A 16802-nucleotide genomic window follows, 5' to 3' on the forward strand; every position below is an offset into this window, starting at 1 on the left:
TCTGCCTCTACCACTTAATTCACCAACCACTACTACCATCATCATCTACTGCCCACCATCATCAGTATTTTTTTTGTCTGTAAATTGTGTGTGTTCTGAAGGTTGATTTGACTGTATGCAGGATGAAAAACCAGAGTTTCCAGGAGGGAAAAAAACCCTGTTACTGCTATATAAGATCAACTAACTCACCTTCAATTGAAAAAAAAATATATAAAAAGATTCCTTCCATTATAAAGAATTGAACTTGGTCCTTTTCCAATTGAATAGCACAACATACCATTGTTCTTCCAATTGCACTACAGAGGCACTTAATAATAAATTTATTATAAGTACATATAAGACTTTTTTAATTATCTTCGATGTGAAATATCATATGAAGGAGAAAAAGACATAAAAATAAAAATTTTAACATTTTTACAGATTATAGGCTTGATAAATAGAATACTTGATCTGAATATTGTACAAAAAGAAACATGCTTGAAAATATATAATAATTTAGCAGTACCTATATTATGATATGCTAATGAAATTTGAGCAATAAATAAACAAGATAAACAAAGAATAAAAACAAGTGAAATGAGATTCATGAGAACTGCAAAATACACATTATTAGACAAAAAAAAAGGAATCATGATATTTTAAAAGAACTAAAAAGAAAATTGGATAGAACGTGTAAGCCAAATGGTCAACACCCAATATTTTAAGCAATTAATAAGATATAAATCATTTGAGAAGAGGTCTAGTAGACCTCAAAAGAGGATTAGACTGTAAATGAGACCAGAACAGATCAGAAAGTCTGTTTTCAAATTTAGCATTATCATGATCTTTTCTTTCTTTATCATTTTAAATGAAATGGTTTAAATAAGTAGTTTTACAATAAATCATTATGAATAACTAGTGAGTTGTCTATTTTACTCTTAAATAAATAGGTTTACAAATAATAAGCCATCACAAGTGTAAAATGTATCAAAATGTCCTGCAGTGAGGTGATCTAGTAACAAAAACACAAGACACCACCTAAGACACATGTTGATCATACCACTCCTTAAAGCCATTCACTGTCAACTCTTATGCGCCACTTCCTTTTAGAACTTCCAGGAGTTGGTCACTTTTCTTGTTCTGCTCTATGAATAATTCTTTTTAATCCATCCAATAAATACCTCTCAGCTTGAATGTCTCAACCATATCACCACTTGTCTTCTATTCCAATTTTGCAGATTACATGACCTCAGTTTATTCTTATAACTAGCATTCTGCAATCCTGATGTCAGTTTTCTTATCAGCCTTTCTATCCTTTTCAAAGTTATTTCATCCCCTACAAATCCCAGGGACCAGGTCTATGCAAGTAATTCAGATATGGTTTGATCACAGCATTATACAAAGCAACCACTATCCTTTTATCTCTGATGGTTCAACATCCTAAAGTATTGCCATAATACTCTTAGTTATCATCACCTTTGTAATATGTTCCCTGAAATTCAAATTTCTAATCACACTCCAAAATTCTTTGACTCTACTTTGTGGTGCAGGGTCCTCAGAGGATAGTTTTTTTTATCAGCAGACCAAAATTCCAAAACCTTATACTTTGCTGAATTAAAATGATATCCCCTCCATTTATTTGTCAACCTTATTTCAAGTACTGTTACTAACAACCCCCTATCACTTTATATCATCTGCAAATAATTGCGTATCTCCTTCCAATCCAGTGACAATCACTGATAAAGGCTGAGCTGTAGATGTCTCATTACACTGAGCCTTGTAGAATACTTGAAGTCTTCCTTCTTCCTGATACACCCTTATACAGCTCTTGGATATCTCTTAGGCAGATAATTTCCAGTCCATTCCATTAACCTCATATCTAAATCCATAAGTTGAAACTTAACTATCCACTTATCATGTGACAACTTGCCAAATGCCTTTGCAAAAAAAAAAAAAAAATGGCAGTATATGCCTTCCCCCCTCATCAACCACTCATATTAGTTTATATTATAAAGGCAACCGTTATAATAGGATATAAGCCAACCATTGACCTTTATCATAGCATTCAGTCCATTTTGTCAGAAGTATGTGATAAACATTACACAATATTTCTGAAAAGGTTCATGAAAAATTTAGCTCCCATTCTTTTCTACCAATGATTAGCTTCCAGGGACAATCTCCTTCAAGTCATTCCACAAGTGTTAAATCAGGGATGAGCTCACCAGTCTAAGAACCAGTCCCTAAGAAGACTTATCTTCTTAGGGAGAGTAGCTTAACTGATCATTGCTGTGTTCGCCACCATTAATCACTGCTGTATGTAAATAGTGTTCTAATGATTACACATGTGTGTAATCGCTAGAACACCATTTACATCATTTGCATAGTGTCTATGTTGCTACTCTTCTACTGGTGTTTCTAATACTTTTAGCAATAGTGTACTGCTTTATATTACAACACATTTCAGAGATCTGCTAATATGTTTTTTTTTTTAATCTTTACTGAATCTCATAAGTAGAAGTTGTTACAGAGCAACTTCTACTTATGAGAAGTTGTTCTTTAACAAGCTTTTCAAGTAAACAATTATAAAAGAATTGTATCTTATTAGCTCTTTTAATAATAATAATAATAATTATATTATTATTATTATTATTATTATTAATGCCAGACCTCCATGGGGTCAAAAGACTCATTGTAGGAGGCAAACACTGTTACACACAAAGCCCATCAAACTGTGCTTTAAACTCATTCCATGTATCTGCATTCACCACAATGTCAGGCAATGCATTCCACTGTTATGAGATTGCAAAGAATCTGTTCCTTATGCCCTGCTCACATCTTCCTTATACAACTTCCAGGCATGTTCCCTTGTTCTATTCCCCTTCTCCCACTCTAAGAAAAATTTCTTCCACATTAACCTGGTAACTTAACAACTTAAATGTCCCAATCATATCCTCTCTCATCTGGCTATTCACAAGGCTTTTCAAACTGCATTTCTTCAATATGTCCTCATATCCAACATCCCAAAGACCAGTTACGACCTTAGTCAGTCTTCTGGACCTTTTCCAACATATCTTCATCACCACCATGAAAACCAGGGGACCAAATCTGTGCACAATAATCCATTTGAGGCTTGATCAAGGCTTTTACAAGGGAACCAGAACCTCTATTTCTACAAGTTAATGTCCTCCACATCATTGCTATAATCTGGTTGTGATGTCTTCACAACTTGTGCAGTGTAACCGCTAAACTTCAAATCCTTGTCCACCACCACACCAAAGTCTCTTATCTCCTCAACTTCCTCAAAAATTTTTATTTTATATATTTTCATATATTATATTTTATATAATTTTACATATTTTATAGATTAATATACATTTAGTTTTGGTGTAGTTTTAGAATAAATTATAACATTTCATTGGGTTAACAACAATGGTATTATCTTTGATAGACAACATGGATTTGCTAAAGAGAGGTCATGTTTTAGTAATCTACTTACTTATTACAATAAGGTGACTGCTTCCTTGGACAGAGGAGAGGGATACACAGTAATATACTTAGATTTTGGAAAGGCTTTTGATAGATTACCACATGATAAGTTGATAGTGAAACTGGAGTAGATGGGGTTGGATATTAGATTAGTGCATTGGATTGGAGACTGGCTATCTGATAGGTATCAGCAAGTTGTGTATGGGGGGGGGGAGCAATATCCAGGGAAAGGAAAGTCACTAGCGATGTGCCTCAGAGTGTCTGTTTTAGGGCCATTACTGTTTATCTTGTATATTAATGATATTGGTGAATATTTGGATGAAGATATTCAATTGTTTGCAAATGATGCAAAGTTGGGACGAACCATGAAGAGTAAAGAAGATGTTGTGGCGTTACAAGACGTGAATAAATTGAGTGATTGGGCAGGGAATGGGGATGCGAGTTCAATGTTGCAAAATGCAAGGTTTTAAAATTTGGGAAACAAAGATGGGATGTAGAATTTATGCTTGGTGAGGATATATTGTCAGAGGTGGAGGAAATAAGAGATCTTGGGGTGATAGTGGATAAGGATCTGAAATTTAGGTGACACATTCCCAAAATTGTGAAGACAACACAAAGACTTCTGGGGATGATGCAGAGGACACTGACTTGTAGAAGTAGGGAGATTCTTGTTCATTGTATACGGCTTTGATTAGGCCACGCATGGGCTACTGTGCCCAGATTTGGTCACCTGGCTTTCAGAAGGACGAAGAGATGTTGGAAAGGGTCCAGAGGCAACTGATTAAGGTAGTTGGAAGTTTTTTCCCACTTGGTTAGAATATAATAAATTTAGTTTAATCCTTTATCCAAGTGTAAGCAAACAAAGTTTGCACCTGAAGTATCTTCAGGACTGAGGCAACTTGTGGTAAAGGTGGACCAAGCTCTCATCACTGCTTGTCTTAGTATCTCCCATAATGTAAAGCACATCTCCTTGTGGGCATGTATAATGCTATGCATTAAGGGAAGGGCCACTATCCAGACTGGTTTCGACCTTTATTGAGGTCTTGTCAGTAGGAGCCAGACCCATTATGACTTCTCCATTACTTCCATCTTAGTATCACCACCTCTTGGTCTGGCTGCCACTGACAAGACCTTAATAAAGGTCAAAATCGGTCTGGGTAGTGGCCCTTCCCTTAATGCATAGCATTATACATGTCCACAAGGAGATATGCTTTACATTATGGATGGGAAATACCAAGACAAGTAGTGATGAGAGTATGGTCCATCTTTACCACGAGTTGCCTCAGTCCTGAAGATACTTCAGGTGCAAACTTTGTTTGCTTACACTTGGATAAAGGATTAAACTAAATTTATTATTGACTAAGGTAGTTTCTAACCTCTGGAATGTCGAATATGAGGAAAGATTGAGAAGATGCAATTTACAGTCTAGTGGATAGGAGGAAGAGGGGAGATATGATAGAGACTTACAAGTTAGTAAGTAGTTATTATGGGATCAATGCTGGAGAGGTTCTACAGAAATCAGTGGGAGATCAGGAGAGAACCAGAGGTCATCCCTAGAAACTGTATAAAGAGGGTATGAGCAGGGGAGTGAGAAGCACGTTTTTTGCATGCAGAGTTTTTAATGATTGGAATGCCTTGCCTGAGAGTGTGGTGTCTTCAGAGAATTTGAGTGTGTGTATGTTAACCCTGCGAAGGTCATGGCTGATCTGACAGATACAAACAAATTATTTAATATAAATATTCTAACACATATCCAGTGTATAGCATGGAGGTCATGAGTAGCTGTACATGCATATATTACAAGTGATATTCCACACTGTTTATGCGGTCAGTTTTGGTTTAATATGTGTTATGTAAAGGTTGTGTATCCGAGAGATACCACAAAATGGCTGGAAAAATATATCGATTGGATAATCCATCAGATTTTAAGAGATTCAGCAATTTTGTTGCTCGAGTCCGATGATGAGAATGATAGAGTCGAATGCGAAAGAGAAAGTGATATTTGATAGTATATTGTATCTGAGAGATACCACGAACTCCAATGCAAGTATAGTATTGGTTTAGTTGTTTTTTTTTTGTTTCTTTGTTCAATAATTTCTAGACTGTAACTGAAAATAAATAAACCATCATGTATTATTATGACCTTTTTTTCTTGACCACTAGTATTAATAAATTAAAGACTTAATTCGTTATGTTAGTGAAGTAAATAATTGTTTAATATCCGACATGTTTCACTGACTAATATCTGTCAGCATTTTCAAGGATACACTGGTAAGCAATGGAAAGTAACAAAAACTAGGAAACTAACTGACAATTCTAAAAATTATATAAAGTTATCACTGTGCATGATACAATACGTGTGTCGCAAGTACAACATTTTATTTGTTGAGATATTTATTGTAATTTTCATGAAAGTTCATTTCTTTTTGGTTAAATGATCTAATGAGAGTTTTCCATATATCTGGTAGGATTAGGCCTTGATTCTTATTTAAGTTACCTGTTGAACGGGCAACTGTAGCAGCTTCTTTGAATGTTCTGGAATGGTAGTTCTCTTCTATGTAGGGCATATGACTCATATATCATTCAATATTATGGTTGGTAGAGGTGAAGTGGGAAGAACGTCCTGATATATCTTGTCTGTTATTCCTTACATAGCCTATGTGTTCTTTCTTTCTTGTTTCAAAACTTCTAGATGTTTGTCTGATGTAATTGATGCCGCATGAACAGGGTATGCTGTAAACTCCAGAGTATTTGTAGAAAGGATGGCTATCTTTCAGTGATTTTATAAACTTTTGAATGGTCTCCATAGGTTTGAAGGTTACTCTGATATTATATGGTTTTAGAAGAAGAGCTAATTTTTTGGATATGGTACTAACAAATGGAATTGTTATAGCGCTGATGTATTGGGTTTCATCTCGTTGTCTTTGTGGTATATCACTGAAAAGAATCTTGTTGATGAGTGTTGTAGGGTAGCCATTGAGGGATACATCTCTGGATATTTTCATTAATTCTTCCTGTAAGTCGCCAGGGTCTGTGGTACACTGTATAGCTCTTTTTTTAAGCATATGGATAATGCTGATTTTCTGGGATATATGGTGAGACGAGTTGAAATGGAGGTAGTGTCCAGTGTTGGTAGGTTTTCTATATACCGACAGGTTGATGCTATTGTCAGTTTGTTTCTTAATAAGGATGTCTAGGAATGGAAGTTTATTATCTTTTTCTAGTTCCAGTGTGAACTTGATAGTGTTGCAGAAACAATTAATTTTGTTTAGATAATCCATTAATTCTTCTTTTATGTGATTCCAAATGATGAAGATGTCATCACCTAAACCATGTGGTTGATTTAGGGGTAATTTGGGATAAAATTTGAGTTTCCAAACTTTCTAAGAATAGGTCGGCACAAGAAGGAGAGAGAGAGGGCTACCCATGGCTAATCCAGTGAGTTGTTTGTAAGTTTATATTTTATTATATTTGTATTATATTTGCAGTTTTTTTTTGTTTTTTTTTAAGTTTTATCACATTTTAGCACATACTAGTAATGAATGTATCTCTCAGATACACACGACCTACGCTGCAATTTTTTCTACCACGACCTCTGCAGGGTTAATAGGACCTCCTAGATGAGTCTTTGACTCCATGGGGGTCTTTGGTGATAATAATAATAAAAATAAATTCTAGAGTTATGTAATAGTCAGCATTATAAAAAATTGAGGAGGGCACAGACACTAATTTCTGCCACCCTATCATAAAAATATTTGATAATGTAACTTTATTTTTTAAAAGCATGTTTGTATTCCACTACCCTATTAATTTGCTGCCAGAGGTAAGTACCCTAGTCCTTTTCCCCCCACACACTCCATCACTTCATTCCTAAATCTGACCTTGAGGATAGGAACTATTTATTGTTACATCATATTTGTTGTATCATACTATACTATATTATGACTAAAAGTTATGATTTCTAACCTTTTTACAACAGCTTCCATAAATTCATCTAGAAAGGCATCATATTCTGGTCCTGTGATTCTCTTTTGCTTTAAGCCAATGTAATAAGGATCTGAAAGGAGTTCCTAAGTAAAGAGAAGAAGTAAAATTTTCTGAAGAATTTACACACATTAAAAAGTTCTTTGGCTTTTTAATGTGTGTAAATGTTAAGCAGTCTGAAATTTTTATTTTGAGAAAAAAAATCATTTAATCCTTTTAAGGAAGACAGTTAAATTTCCAAGTGTTGTTATCTACCCATGCATTTGGTACTTATAAATTCTGTAACTTTTTTTCTGTTTTGCTAACAAACTTCCACAGACTCAAGCTCATCACGAGAAATGTCACCCACCTAGCAACATACTCATCATACTGAACCTCATTTACACTCTTAATGCTCTCCATTTTTAGTGCTCACTCACTTATTCATTACCCTTATGCAGCTTTCCATCTTCAATGTACACCAAATAAAAAAATATCTACTCCTCACTCACCTATTCATTACATCCTTAAGCATCTTTTAGGAATGGCCTCTTATTCTTACTCTCTTGACTTTAAAATGTATCATCATCATCATCATCATCTTCAGACTTTCATAAGGTCAAAGAATCATTATGGGAAGTCTCTGTCACTCAGCTCATCACACTATACCTTAAATACATTCATATTCTCTTCACACTCTCTCTCTCTCTCTCAGGCAATGCATTCCAATTATTCAACTCTCCATACAAAAAACCAGCTTCTTACTCCTTTGCTCATGTCCTCCTTATACAGCTTCCAGGGATGACCTCCTGTTTTCCCCACAACATGTATTTAAAGTGTAGGTGCAAAATGAATTTCATTGTCCAGTGTGAGACCACTTCCCTGCTTATTGGAGGCCTGAAGTGACTTGAAAAAGTTTCATGTTTGATCTCTATAGCACAGTTTCCTGATCATGTAAAAAATAAATCAAAAATACAAAAAGATATATAAAACTGATAAAAATAGAAAAAAAAAATTCTTAGCCCACCCACGGTACAAAGTGTACTATAGTTTGCAAATAACTTTTTGTGAGGGAGAGCAACATAAAAAAAAAAAAAATTTGACAAGAACCTCTATCATCTTGTATATCTATTATATCTCCATCCCCTGCTCCACCACCTATCCACTAGATCAGTGCTTCCCAAACTTCTGGATGTCAGGGGGCCCCCTTTGGAAAAATTAAAACATTTCGTTGCCCTCCCCTTGAAAACAAATCGTAATATAGGCATATATTATTATAATATTTATTGTATTTATATTCAATACAAAACATACACAGCGAAAATTGCAAAAATCAAATGCAAATATTACATTTTTAGCATTTCATTATCTCATATAGATAGATAGATATATTGTTATTGTACATTTGCAGTACAAGCACATGAAACGTAAAACAATTAGTAATAAAGAAAGAATTAAAAACAAAAAAGAAGTTTAATAACAATTTAATATGATGGATGTGTTTCAATCCTGCTACACCAATATCAGATGAAATATTTGAAACTGCAATTCTTAGATTTCTGGTTTGAAATGAAACTTATATGAATAAGCATATATTTACTAATATTCATTAAATGCCGAAATACGCAGGAAGCAAAATTTGTGAACCAACACCAATGTGTGATTTTTTTCCATTAAAATATAAAAAATAACAAAAAAAAACAATAAATAATAAAAATTAAATACGTTTCTTTTAAGATAAAAAAAATCTACTTAGTTTTAAAAGATTTTAAATTTCTTTTCATTATTTCATGCCCCCCCCTCAACAAAACCCATGGCTCCCAGGGGGGGGGGGCATGGCCCACAGTTTGGGAAGCACTGCACTAGGTGATAGAATCATCTTTTCAGCCTTTCTTTGCACTCAAAATTTCAGACTAGAAACCATCTTAGGTAATTGTTCTTTAAGAGATACTAGTACCATAAGGTTTCTTCAATTCACACTTCAATATTAATCCATTGCTCACATTCTATTTTGTAATAAACTAATGTTGCCACTGATGATAACCAGTAATTTTCAAGCTAATATATGGCCTTTGAATAAATATTATTCACTTCTTTTCTTATGTTATCATTTAAATTGAAAAAAAACCTTAGGCAATCACCTCTGAGCCCTTTCCAATACCTTTTCATCCTTTTGAAAACCAGGTGACCAAATCTGCCCACAGTAGTCTATTCATTTGTAATCAAGGTCTTACACAATGGAACCAGAAAGTCCTTACAAGTCATTGTCCTCCACATCATTGCCAAAATTTGTTGTGCTATCTTCACAATTTTAGAAATGTATCCTCTAAATTTTAGAAAGAACATATTGGGCACCACCTGATGATCTTTCAGTCCATCAGGTGGCATGTTTGATGGTAGGACTGCGTTTGAAGAGCACTGAAAGATAAGTTATTTAGTTTTAAAAAAATAGTGTTAGCAGTTTAAAAATTGTACTACAATTAGAGTATATTGCGAAGTTATTAGTTTAGCTTAAAAATTTTGTTTTGCACAGTGTTCATTTAGTCTTTTGATAAGATACAGTAAGATACATAGCGTAGAATATGGCATCCAAGTCGTCATCATTGTTTAAAGAATTTAATCAAAGGGAGTTCATCCAGTGTAACATCTGAGGAATGCATGCTTTGCCAAGAGTAGCTGGAGTTTGGTTTGAGAGTGATAGGAAAGTGTGCCGAAAGTGTCATGAAAGTGAGGATCAAAAGTGTGCTGCTGGTTGTGAGATTGACATAGTGGATGAAAGTCGGAATGTGATTGAAAACTGTGATGTAGCGCTAGATAGCATTGAGAGCGAGATTAAATGTGATGCAGTTGAAAGTGAGAGTAAAAGTGTAGAACGAGAGAATGGTTTCAATGATATAAAAAATGAAGAGTTAGCTGCAATGAGGGAGATAGCTTGGCTGCACGGAGTGATACATGGGGTGAAGCAGCAGCTGGAGCAATTGTAAAAATGTCTACTGAGTGGATCAGCTAACAAAAAGAAGCAAGTGCGAGATAAGAAAAATGAGCGCATGATCGGGAGTGAGAGAAAAATTAAGAAATGAGTGTTATATGATGATTCAATCGTAAAAGGTGTGATCGATTAGAGTTTGATAAAATTATGCTGTCCTGGTGTGAAAATTGTAAGTGAGGCTATTAGAGCACAAAAGTATAGAGCGAAAGAAATGATTGTATGGGCCGGAACGAATGATTTAAAAGGAGAAAAGTGTGGTATGAGAGAGGACTTGAAAGAATTATTGGAAGTAGCAAAAAAAAAGATTGAGTGAGTTAATATAGTCAGTCTGTTGCCACGGTATGACAGAGCAGAGTTAAGAAGGAGGGCCGTAATAGCGAATGACTTTGCATAGGTTATGCAGGAGGAGTGGTATAGAGTTTGTGGATGCATGGGGTGACTTTGATGGGTGAAAGGATTTATACAAGAAGGATGGTTTGCAGCTGAATGGATTTGGTGTTTGGAGACTGGAAAAATTATTGTGGAATGAAGGGAAAGTGGATATGAAGAATCAGGGAAACTAGAGCTTTTAGAGAGGGGGGGGGTGACTGTTGAGTGGATATGCAGACATCAGTGAGCCAGCTGAGTCTAAGAATGTGTATAATATGCCTGAGTTAGTACCAATGGTAACAAGCCAGAATGGGATCGTTAGTATAAGGTGCAGGGGTGGGACTAGGAGGCTTTTGCACTTTATGTACACTAATGTCAGGTGTATTAGGAACAAGCAGGAGAAATTTTTGGCCTTGGTTGGCTCATCCTGGCCAAAGGTTATTGGCATTAGTAAGACATGGCTAACAGAAGATGATATAGTTAGTGGGTAGAATGTGAAGGGGTACAGTGTGTTCAGGAAAGATAGAGAGAAAAGAATGGGGAAGGAGTGTTATTGATGATAGCCAATGAACTGCAGCCAAAGAGAATAGAAGCTTGACTGCAGGATAGTGAAAATAGCACATTTGAGGCTATCTGGTGTGAGATCGAGGCAAGCAGAACAAAATATACAGTTGGATGCTGCTATAGACCAGGAGATGGAATAGATGATGGAGATAGTATGCATTGGCAAATAGACTGAATGAGTGGAGGACAGGTAATTATTATGGGGGATTTCAATTATGGTAACATTGACTGGAAGGAGGAGAGGACACGTGGGAGGAAGAAAATAGATTTTTTGCAGTTACTAAGGGATAATTACCTGAGACAGCATGTAATGGAATATACTAGGGGTATGAGAGTGCTTGATCTAGTAATTGCAACTGAGAATTTGACTATGACGAATATGTCCAGGTTGCCATCAATTGGTGAGAGTGATCATATGCTCTTGACCTGGGACGTGGCTAAATGCGTGGAATTTTCAGTTAAGACAGGGTATATGTGGAATTACCGAGCTGGTAAGTGTGAGAAGCTTAGGAGATTGCTTGGATCAGTGCCATGGCATGTAAACTGGATGTTGATTGTAGACTGGATCTAGCAAGGGCTGGATGATGGGAGGAAGAAAAAACTTACCACTTCCCATGCACTATCCATGGCTGGATAGTGCATGGGAAGTGGTAAGGAGTGTTTGAGGGAGGTAATAGCTGACTGCATACCTAAAGTTAGGAGAGTAAATCAAGTGGGAGTTAAATGGATGAATAATACCATTCAGCTTGAGCCGCAAAAAAAGAAACAATTGTGGAGGTAATTTAAGGAGAAAGGTAATGTGCAGGCACATGAACAGTACAAGGCACAGGCCAGAAGGGTAACTAGTGCGGTAAGAAAAGCAAAAGCAGATTATAAAAGGAAGTTAGCAACACTGGCTAAAGAGAATCCCAAACAGTTCTTTTGATATGCTACAAGTAAAAAAAAATGTATACGGCAGAATGATTTTAAGGAATGCTGATGGTAGGAAGGTAATTGAATCAGTCGAAATAGTAAAATTACTAAGTGAACCCTTTCAAAAGTATATCATCCAGGCAGTGATATTGCAGGAATGAGGGAATCGATGGCTTATACAGGAACTGAGGTGAATGAAATGGAGGTGAATAGCATATTACAGACCCTTAATGAGAATACATCTGTGGAATTAAATGGCATACCAGCTCGAGTCTTACATGAAGCAGCAAAGGAACTGTCAGTGCCCTTGATCATATTGTTTAATCTAAGTCTCAGCTCTGGATTTGTCCCAAGGGGATGGAAAGAGGGGAAAATAGTTCAATTGCATAAAGGAGGCTCCAATACTGCTGTTGCGAATTACTGATCGATCAGCACATCAGGAGTCATTGTCAAAGTATTGGAGAAGTTGGTCAAGAGCAAAATACAGGAATGGATAAATGGAAATGGGATACTATATGGAGGCAGCATGGTTTTATGAAGGTAGATCATGCCTCAGTAACTTGCTCATGTTTTATAATACAGTGACGGCTGAATTGAATAAGGGTAATGGATTTACAGTGATACTGCTGGACTTTGCAAAGGCCTTTGACAGGATGCCACATGGAATTCTAATCAGTAAACTGCAGCACATGGGGATGGATATAGGGTTGGTGAGATGGATAGGAGGGTGGTTGATGGAAAGATATCAGAGAGTAGTTTATTCAGGAGTAGAATCTAAAAGAATAAACTCCTGATTCTACGCCTGTGACTTGTGGTGTGCTGCAGGATTTTGTTCTTGGACCACTATTTAATTTGTTCAATAATGATATTTGTTTTAATTTATTAAGTATTAATTTGTTCATAATGCTGGCCTGGTTGGCCTATCCGCTCTCCAGCCAAGGGGGCTGCGGGTTCAAGTCCCACTGTGGGCATGGATGTTTGTGATTGTCTGTGGAAATGCTAATGGTGGTGGCCGGTGGTAGATGGCGTTGGTGTAGATGGTGAAAGTAGAGCGGTACGGTGTAGTTGGACTGAGTGGTGGAGACGAACAGTTGTGGAGTGGGTGCCCTCCCTCGATGAGTCTTTGGACTCACTGGAGGTGTCATGTAATAATAATAATAATAATGATATAGGAAAGGATATGAGAGGAACTGTTCAGTTATTTGCCAATGATGCCAAGTTGGGTAGAGCAATACTGAATACACATGATGTCAAAATTTTGCAGGATGATTTGGATAGATTGGCAGACTGAGCTAAGTAGAATGGATGTCAGTTTAATGTGACAAAGTGTAAGGTTATACATTTTGGGGTGAAAAGATGTGGAGGAGGTAGAGAGGATCTAGAGATGAGTGGCCAAGATGGTAGCTGGTCTATGGAATGAACTTTACGAGAACAGGTTGAAGATTTGTGGGTTACAGAAACTGGTCGATAGGCAGAAAAGGGGGTGATGTGATTGAGACATTCAAATTACTGAGGGATTTTTACAAGATTAATTCAGAGGAAATTTTTCAGAACAGGCGTGATAGACGGAGAACTAGGGGCCATCCATGGAAACTGAGCAAGAGTGTAGTTAGCAAGAGTGTTAAAACTAGGTTTTTTACTTGGAGAGTGGTGAATGAGTGGAATAAGCTGCCAGAGTCTGTTGTGGGTGCCGTGACTGTGAATGAGTTCAGAGAGAAGTATGATAGATACTTGTGAATTCTAAAGACTCCTTGGAGTTGCCCATAATAATACTAATAATAATAATCACTTACCTGTTCACATCACTCACTCACTCACTCACTCACTCACTCACTCACTCACTCACACACACACACACACACACACACACACACACACACACACACACACACACACACACACACACACAATATTGAATGGAATAAGAGCTCTGTGATTTACACAGAGAACAACTTCACATAAAAGAATCTACTATGGTTATCTGTTCACAAGGCATGCTCAACAGGAATAAAGGATTGATCCTGTGATATTTGGAAATTGCTTGTTAGATATTTCTGCATGATGGAATTTAACTTTTCAGCAATTATCCACATAATGCTGAAGAATAGTTAACTCATGCAGGCTACCATGTTCCACGTGGTTTTGTTTTCAATGTATATTGTACTGGTTGCTACATGTTTTATATATTTTAGTAATGTTATAGTTCATGTTAGTCTTTTATTATCTTTCTTATGTTATTCTAATTTAGAAGAAGGTATTTTTTATTATTATTACATAATATCTCCAGGGAGTCCGAAGACTCATTGAGGGAAGGCACTTACTCTACGGCTCTCTATCTCCAACAACTACAATGAACCACAACTACCATTATCACCTACACCACCACTAGTATTTTCACAGACAATCATAAACATCCATGCCCATGGCGGGATTTGAACCCGCAGTCTTATGACTGGAGAGCGGATATAGCTAACCACTTGGCCAACCAGGCCAGCAAAGCATTGGGTCCAGTTTTGTTGGCCTGGCTGCCACACAATGCTTGCTCACAGATGCAATCCCACTGTGGTATGATGCAGAAACCTTTGCCTGCTGCATTTCTTCTCTTTTTCTCTTTTTTTTTCCTCGAGTTTTTTCTCTTTTCTTTTTTCCCCACTAACATTTTTTTTGGATGCAATAATATCAATCAAGAATAGAGTCATTACCTTCAGAGCATTCTTATATGATCCATAACACTTCCTATTCTACATATCCACACCAGGAAAACAAATCTAAGTTTAGTGCATTGAAAAACAGGAATTGAAAAAGTCTGAAAGCCACTTTGTGAAAAAGTCACAAAGCTCTCATCTCAACTCGTCTGCACAGATCTCCATTGACACATTCCATGATAATTTCTATAAATTATGCTGTTAATTTAAGGTATTTAATTTATTACTCTCTTATCTTACTAGCTCATAAGGTCTACTCATCAGATATGACCTTATGATCTGCCAATTATCCTCATGTGAAATTTTCACATGAGGATAGATGGCAGATAAACTATTACTGTTCACAACTTTCATATTGGACAGCTTCCTCTATTCAGGTTAGTGTTACTAATGAATGTGTTCCCATAATTTTCCTTCTATACCTTACCAATTTTTTCACTGACCTCAAATTCTATTTATAGTTATAAAAAACAGTCCTGAAAGAATTTAAGGAATCCAATGCTTGACACATTTTATCAAGATCTATATAGCTGGTTCACTCACTTAATATTTCTCAGAACATTCATATTTGTAGTGTAGCATTTAATCGGCTATTTCTAATCCAATTGTCAGAACCATGAGTTAAAATTGGTTTGAACACTTTTTTAATCAGTTACTTTAGTATTTTGCAGCATTTTTCTTATTCCATATAAATTTATTAAACTGGCTTCTCACTATAGCAGATATATTAATTACATTATATATATATATATATATATATATATATATATATATATGTATATATGTATGTATGTATGTATATATATATATGTATGTATATATTCATATCAATTAGCTGGTTGAGCAAGCCACACTTGATGTATGAAGGCATGTACATCAATGCACACAAGTGTAGCTTTCTGGCAACTAGATTCCTTCCATTTATTCAGAAATATTTGTGCATTGGGCTTAAAAACATAACTACATAGTATATAAACATATCAAAATACAAAACATGTAAGATTTAAAAAAAACGATTCTGATGACAGAATAAAGTAAGGAATGCATGATCAACTCAAACTAAGAAGCCAAGAAGCTACTGTTCTGCAATTCTTTCATGTGAAAGAAATATACTGTTAAGATAAAGAAGTAAACATGCCAGACCAACACAGTAATGCAGAGTTGAGCTGTCTTGGTTGTTAAAATGAGTCGAGATCTTCCTTGGTTTCTTTAAGATGACACTTCACAACAATGATCTGCATGATGATCTTTAATCGCCAATGCTTACCCTAGTTATTTTTTAATCAATTCATCTTCTTCACATGAGGTGGTGGAGGTGGCAGCAGTGGCTGTGGTATTCTAAATCCACCATTTATACTTCTGAAGTGTGCATTGGCAAAAAGCCCACGACGATTCACAAACCTTTCTCCATCCATATTCCTTTTTGGGAAGAAATGACACTTACCAGTCCGTAACAGGCTCATCACCAGTAGGATCTGTGAGTCATGGATCCAGGTGGAGGCAGAGATGGTGATCAAAGAGAATACAAGTAATCATTTCTGTCTCCCATGGGTCTTCTCTCATAAAAATCTTCTCGAGCACCCATTGATGGTGGAGGTGGTGGCTATATATAATGGTCACCAGCATTTGGAGGTGATGGTGGAGGAAGATGTTTGCGACCAATAGCAGATCATCTTAATAAGGCTATGGGAGTTAACATCAGCCTTGGCATATTTTTTTAAATATGAGTCTTACATTAGATCAAGTTCTAAAGGAGTGGAAAGAAGGGAAGATTGTAGCAACTTCAAAAAAGTGACAGACAGACATCAAGCATCAAATTTTAGGCCAATCTGTAT

The 16802-nt window shown here is 36.1% G+C and overlaps 1 protein-coding gene across 2 annotated transcripts in view; it reads right to left on the reverse strand.

The window, feature by feature from the left end:
- Positions 1–16802, reverse strand: part of LOC150096158 (NADP-dependent malic enzyme-like) — a 272304-nt gene that overhangs the window by 139713 nt on the left and 115789 nt on the right. For both annotated transcript variants that reach the window (XM_090409458.1, XM_090409457.1), the window contains one exon: positions 7432–7535. In XM_090409458.1, the coding sequence (XP_090265584.1) occupies positions 7432–7535 (104 nt within the window). The remainder of the gene's footprint in view (positions 1–7431; positions 7536–16802) is intronic.

Source organism: Typopeltis vanoorti, chromosome 19 (assembly GCF_054136105.1).
Source record: "Typopeltis vanoorti isolate ZY-2024b chromosome 19, IOZ_Tvanoo_1.0, whole genome shotgun sequence".
Lineage (NCBI taxonomy): Eukaryota > Metazoa > Arthropoda > Arachnida > Uropygi > Thelyphonidae > Typopeltis > Typopeltis vanoorti.